Source organism: Lactuca serriola, chromosome 4, assembly GCF_051521515.1.
Source record: "Lactuca serriola cultivar US96UC23 chromosome 4, Lser_US96UC23_V15, whole genome shotgun sequence".
Taxonomy (NCBI): Eukaryota; Viridiplantae; Streptophyta; class Magnoliopsida; order Asterales; family Asteraceae; genus Lactuca; species Lactuca serriola.
In genome coordinates, this window is record NC_136411.1 from 392,152,827 (window position 1) to 392,159,804 (window position 6,978).

General features: G+C 31.6%; 1 protein-coding gene across 1 annotated transcript; it reads right to left on the reverse strand.

Moving 5' to 3' along the window:
* Positions 1-2,006: 2,006 nt before the first annotated feature.
* On the reverse strand, positions 2,007-4,015 carry LOC145100817 (RNA exonuclease 4-like). Its single transcript, XM_079037947.1, has 7 exons — positions 3,946-4,015; positions 3,669-3,820; positions 3,440-3,570; positions 3,144-3,355; positions 2,801-3,007; positions 2,634-2,714; positions 2,007-2,529 (listed from the first exon to the last, which is right to left on the reverse strand). The coding sequence occupies exons 1-7, from the start codon at positions 3,963-3,965 to the stop codon at positions 2,283-2,285; spliced, it is 1,050 nt and encodes a 349-aa protein (XP_078894073.1). The 5' UTR covers positions 3,966-4,015; the 3' UTR covers positions 2,007-2,282.
* Positions 4,016-6,978: the final 2,963 nt, after the last annotated feature.

Here is a 6,978-nt window from a genome sequence, read left to right on the forward strand (position 1 = left end):
CGAAACCCGATTAACCCGAACCCGACTAACCCGTACCTTATTAGGGTCGGGTTTCGGGTGAATAGTTTTTCTAGAAAAACCCGACTAACCCGACCCGTTTAACCGGAAATCCGATCGGGTTAACCCGATTAACAGCCCTATCTATACATAATTTACATACTACATCTTCACAACCAAAAACCATGGATCCCAACCAAAACACCCCTCCAAACTACAGAAATCGCAAACCCGATAACGCTTTTGCGTTAGATACAACACCTCGCCAATTCCCGACTATGAAGTCACCTCAACGCGGTTTTATCAATCTACTTCAAAGTGGTTCCCCTATCCAACAAACACCACTTTTCCAACAACAATATCAACCTTTTCCAGCTTTCCAACAATAACAAATGTAACAAAAATACCGACAATTTCAACAATTCTAACAACTACAACAACCACCAATTTCATAACCACCAAGCTCACAACCACCACTTTCATTGGATTTTGTTGCGGAAACGCAACCTTCACCACCACCTCAACCAAAAAAGAAAAAAAGAAAAAAAGAAAAAAACCCTCCCGACCCACTACCACCCAAGAAAGGGTCCCATGGACAAAAGAAGAAGAAGAAAAGTTAGCGGAGGCATAGGTGGCGGCTTCCGAAGATCCAATTGTAGGAGATAGTCAGCCTTACGGAAGTTTTTGGGAAAAAGTCCGAGCCATTTTTAAGAGTTAATGGAAAGTGAAACTCGAAATGCCGATCAAATTACGTCGAAATGGCGAGATATTCGACTAAAATGCACCGAGTTTGGAGGAATCTACAACAACCTCCTAAACATACGCAAAAGCGGGTCGAACTATTTTGATGTTTTCAAGGCGGCCATGGACCAATTTGAAAAAACAACGCCAACACGCAAAGCTTTTCCGTATATGAAACCGTGGCTAAAATTGAAAGACGCCCCAAAATGGAAAGAGCAAACGGAAGGAACTTCCCAATCTTCCGGTTCAACGCGTTCGAGAAACCCCGATGAAACTTCTCAACAATCAGACGGCTGAACACACATCGACATCAACGACGATTCGATAGATCTCGAAAACGACCAACCTCTTCGCCGGCCCGTTGGAATAAATAAAGCAAAAAAAGCAGCGTCAACATCTTCGAATTCTAGTGTTATGGATATGTTTGGCAATAAATTTGATCGATATGTGCAACTTCAAGAAACGAAGGCCGAGGTGATGACTCGGATGGAACAAAAAGTGATCGAAGCATAATCATCATTTCAAGAGGCACAAGAGACACTCCAAACAAAAACCGATATGGAAATCTTGAAAATGAAAGCGGACAACCTTGAGGGCGAAGACTTGGAACTTTTCCAAGCGATGAAAGAGTCGGTCCGAGCCCGACGTATGCGTAGGAGGTAGTTTATTTTATTTATGGTTGAAATTTTTAGTTTTTTTTAATATTTTTTTAATTTTTTTTTAATTTAACTAATGTAATTTTTATTTTTATTGTTATTTTTTTTTAAATTTCAATTAATATAGTTTTTATTTAATGTAATTTGGTATTTTAATTTAATGAAAAAACTAGTATTACAAAAATGATTTCAATGTATTTTTGAATTAAATTTAAATAAAAAAAAGAGGTGGAGTTGTGTGTTTAATGGTAAGTATCCCATAGTTAGTGGTAGAGAATGTGGTGTTGATGTGGCATCCACCACATATGTGGTATGTAGAACGGATGGTCTAATATTGGATATGTGATTCTCCGTTATAAGAAGTTGTTCATGTATGTGTTGTACTTGGTACATATATGTATTATTACTTGAAATTTTAATGTGTATAGTGGTGATCACTTGGATTTAAACATTATTTTAGAAGACTACTGGTGAACCAATGTTTGTGATAAGGAAAGATGCTAATCTGTTTAGTTAATGATGATCAAATTAGCTTCAAATTGAAGTCCAAGGTAGTGTAAAATAAAATTCTTAGGCCAAAATATATGCTATTGGTATACATAACATTGAATAAGGATTCAAAGTATACATAGTGTGTACTTAACATTCTCCATAATATATACTTCAGCAAAACGAAGATGTCGTTTATTTTCACTCAACTTACATAGCAATACAACTACCTTCTTACTACTTCTAAATTGACAAAGATGTAACCTTTTTAATGAAGATCTTTTCACCAACCAAACATATATGTGTATCCATGTTTATTCCATTTATATTTTATTAGTTTCAAATAAGTTTAGCTATTTTTTCACCCACTACAATATTTTCCTTGTTCTTCCCTTCATTTTAAGCCACATCTTTGCTATCTAAGCACCAACAATAGTAATCAGACCTTGAGATTGCCAACAATTCATTAGGACTCATCCTCTCAAGTTCACCCTGCCTCCATGAAGCAAAGTTATTACTGTTTTGGGAATCTGTAGCCAGAGGATAATCCTCCATTCTATGAGCTTGTGATCTCATTCTTCTATAAAGTCTCATCGTTGCAACACAATCATCATAAGGATCTTGTATCCCATTTTGAATATCATACCTATAAAATAAGAAATTTCATCACTAACAATATGTAACATATCACAAATTCACATGTACATGTCAAACTTTTAAAAATAAAGGCAATATATGAATATCTATTACCCTAGGTAAGATTTTGTTAGATACTTGAGTGAGTTGCTGAGCTTGCTTGTCTTCATTAGTGGTGGATATTTTGCTGTATCCCTATCAAATAACAAGTGCATATTACTCTTAGTTCATAAGTTATTAAAGTAGATGATAGTAATAATAAATTCCTTAAAGATACATGCCTTATCTTTACTAAAGGATACTCAAGTTCCAAACATTTCATGTCATGTTCTAAACCATGTCCTACAAGAATCCTCGCCTTTCCACCTCTCGAGCGAATCTTCCATATTGGTTCCCCATTACACAAAAAATCTTGAATTTTTCTTTGTACATGTCTTAGTGGCATTGCATCCCTAAGGTACTCTGGTCGAACGCCTGTTGTCTCGTACCTATGAATTTTTTTAATTAAATAAGATTATATATACATACGTAGGAAAAGATGGCAAAGAGTAACTTTATATATTTATATGATTATATGTCTATAGACCCTTAAAAAAATTAAAACTATGGCAAAATATATAGCACCTATAGTTTGTAACGGGAAGTTGTGGCTTAACATATGAATGAAAGAGTATGTTCTCATATTCATCGATGATACAAACTCTTGCACAAAGATCTAAAGAACCATCACTTCCACCACCAACCATTTTGCAAGCAAGTGCAACTGCCCTTGTTTTCCCACTATCGATTCTCAAGTCATCTTGAATTCCCATGTTAGCAAATCTATGTAGTACACCCTGGAACATATATGATTAATTATAATTATACATATATATACATCAAAAAATGATTTTTTGTAACTTTAAGGATATGATTGTTACGTTATTTCCACGTGATAGTTGACATCTATCTTGGTGAACCCTTAGAGAATTTGGGCTATTAAGGACGGTTAAGCAAATGGTACATCCATGGTCTCTAAACACCCTTTCACATTCAACCTTTGGCAATGGTCCTGAGAATTAAAGAAGTAATTAATATAAGTAAATAACTAAATATCCATAAATGTATAGAGTATAGTAGTTAAAATATATAATAATAGTAATGTAATACCTATAAGATGATCACGGAGAGATTCAAATGAGCGACAACGTTTCCCACAAATTCCACACATGGGTTCATGAACCGAGTGATATGAAATCCTCATGTGTTCCACCAAGTGCTCCTTTTTGTTAAACTGCCTATAGCATGCTGCACATTTGTTCCTAGTAAACAAGAAAAACATGTTAATAATAAGATCAAAATGTAGTATTTTCAAGAACTTGTGTGTTAGTTTTTCTATGACAATGTGAGTATATTTTATATTTTGTATTTTATATATGGTTACTACCTTTGGGTCTCTGAATCCATTGTTATCTCAACTTTGATGTCAATAAATTTATCAAGACTTTTTAGAAGAAAAATTGAGAGGACTTGTGAGGAAGAAATGGTAGAATGTGCAAGGTATTTATAACATTGAGATAACCTACTACTACTAAACAACAAAAAAAAAATAAAAAATAAAAATAAAAATAAATAAATAAATAAAAATTGATTCTTTAAGACCGATTTTCGCACTATAATGTATACGGATTGAGTCTCCATCTTTCGAATCTTCATTGCATATGCCCCATTACAAAAAAGAAGAAAAAAAAAACACAGTACAACCTTGATAGAACTTAGTCAACACTTGGGATTTATGGAATATTTTTTGCTCCTCTTTATGCTTCTATATGATTGCAATATATATTCCATGTTCACATGCTTTGTGTTCACCTTGGTTACGACATTACATAAGTTAGCATATTTCTATATATTAGGATGACAGTTTTCATATCTCTTCTATAAAATAATACGACATACTGCATTCACAAAATATAATAATTAAAATCATGTAGCAAATCACATAAATGTAGAAAAATAGATAAACCATGTTATGGTACGCACATAATCATGTTAGTAATAACAAAACCCGGGTTCTAGAATTCCTTGTATAGTTACTATCATGGGTTGCATGAAAGAAGGAAATTTTATGTGGGGATCTCGGGATGAAAACTTTTGACCAAGAAGATTCCAGCTTTTTAAAATATACCCAATAAAAACAAGATTGTGAAAAAGGGTGCAGCATAATTTTTTGCATGGATAGTATTGACATTGGGTCCATTTCGTCCATCTTTTTTGCTATAGTTTTGTTTCTGGTGTAATCTTTTCCGTTCGAATGTCAAATACCAAAACTCTAGGTGTGACCGGGTCAAAATAAGAAAAAAAGGCGGGTCAAAACAAATTGGACGGGTTGAGTTGAGCCATCAGCAATTTTTTTTTGTCCATTCTTGTGAATTTTGTAAAAACTAGTATACACAATGTCAATAATTCCAATGAATACAACTAGTTAGCGTTATACTTATACATGATTAGTCTTAAACAACATCAAAATAACCAAAACATTAAAAATGATGAAGCCACACACAAATATAAGAACCATAATGAGAGACACCAGACTATAATTGTTTGCTTAAATTGATTTGAACACCCGGTTCACTAGGATGCTACTTAGGGAATCCACAAGCCATTGAATTCTATAAAGTTCAATGGATTGTCACATCATCTATTAAACATCTATACAACACATCCCACAATCTATTAAACACCGATTCAATCCTAATCATCACTTTATTCTTTCGATTAAATCATTCAACTCCTCCATTCAATTCTCCTACATGTCATCACCCACACTCCATTCAACTTTTATTCAATCTCAATCATCATCTTATTAAACTCTTATATTACTTACATTATGGATGCTCATAGTTATCGCATCCGGTTCCTTGTGCATTTAAAAGAAATATATCTTTATATCAAATCTTAGGTAGCCATTCATCAAACCAATCAAAATATCCACAATCCCTTCGTATTTAGAAAACGTACGCAACCAAATACATATTGGTTGTTATCAGTCCAAAAAACTAAAAGTCTAGCTGAAATATCATAGTAAAAATTACAAAATGGTTGATTTCTTTGTACGCACACGTACATTTGAGAGCTTGAGCCACATGAAGTGCATAGTTATTCTTCTCTAGATAACTTACCCAAATGTGGAATCTCAATTCATAAAATAAAGAGTTTATAACAATAGAAACATAGAAGAAATAGGACTAAAGTTGAAAAACCAAAACGACTTTGGTTTTTAGTTTATATATAACGGTTCATATTGGGTGCCACCTAATCAAATTGGCATGTAACCTTATCTTAATTTTATGTTCACAACAAAGATTCACAAGTCCTACAATCATAAATGTCTCTTTAAAGAAAAATTTACTTGAAAATATGAAATTCATGTCTGAAATTTGAAATTTCAGACAAAGAAAATTTATTGAAATATTCTTATGTTGAAATATTTTTATGTTTAGGCTTCATAACCGATTTAGTCTTTATCTTTTTCTTTTAGTCAATTAAGTCCAAAAAAAACCGAAAAATGTATTTATTTTGACCTTTTTTAGTCAATTTAGTCGAGTCCTAAAAATCGGAAAATATATTCATTTTGACCCTTTCAAAAATTATATTTTTTGTCCAGATTTTAAGTTTTATTACAAATTTGGTCCAAATTTTATACTTTTGGCCTAGATTTCAAAATTTTATTAAAAATTCATCATACATTTAGTTCTTTTACATCTTTTTTTTTTTTCAAAATTTTGTTTTGAATATGTTTTTTTTGCTTTATAAAATCATATTTATACAAACACCTATTTTATAATAAAGGCATTTGTATACAAACATGTTTTTATAAAAAAAAATATATACAAACATTTTTTTATACAAATACATTTATTATAAAATATGTGTTTGTAAACATTTTTTTATAACGACATGTTTGTATAAAAATGCATTTATTATAAAATAAATGTTTATATAAATATGATTTTATAAAGCTAAAAAACATATTCAAAACAAGATTTTGAAAAAAAAAGATGTAGAAAGACTAAATTTAGAATGAATTTGTAATAAAATTTTGAAATTTAGGTCAAAAATGTAAGTTTTCGATCAAATTTGTAATAAAGTTTAAATTTAGGGCCAAAAGTGTAAATTTTTGACAAAATTTGTAATAAAATTTAAAATTTCAACGAAAAGTGAAAATTTTAAAAGTTCGATGATTTGTTGACCGGGTAAAAGGGTTAAAATAAATATATTTTCCGGTTTTTTGGGCTTAATTGACTAAAAAAAGATAATTATTAAATCGACTACGAGGCTTAAATATAAGAACTTTTTAGTAGATTTTTCTTCGGACAATGCTGTCATTTTGAAAAATGTGTAAAAAGCTAGTTAGATAAATAGTATTTTTGAATGGTATTTTTGTGATTATTTCACTATTTTATGCTTCCTACTATTG

What these genes read in the sequence shown, in the direction of transcription:
- LOC145100817 (XM_079037947.1), bottom strand. Translation starts at nt 3,965, where the DNA reads ATGGATTCAGAGACCCAAAG. An exon ending in AACTATCACGTGGAAATAAC is followed by an intron (nt 3,356 to 3,439) that starts GTAACAATCATA and finishes TATATGTTCCAG; the next exon opens with GGTGTACTACATAGATTTGC. An exon ending in TATCCTTTAGTAAAGATAAG is followed by an intron (nt 2,715 to 2,800) that starts GCATGTATCTTT and finishes GTTATTTGATAG; the next exon opens with GGATACAGCAAAATATCCAC.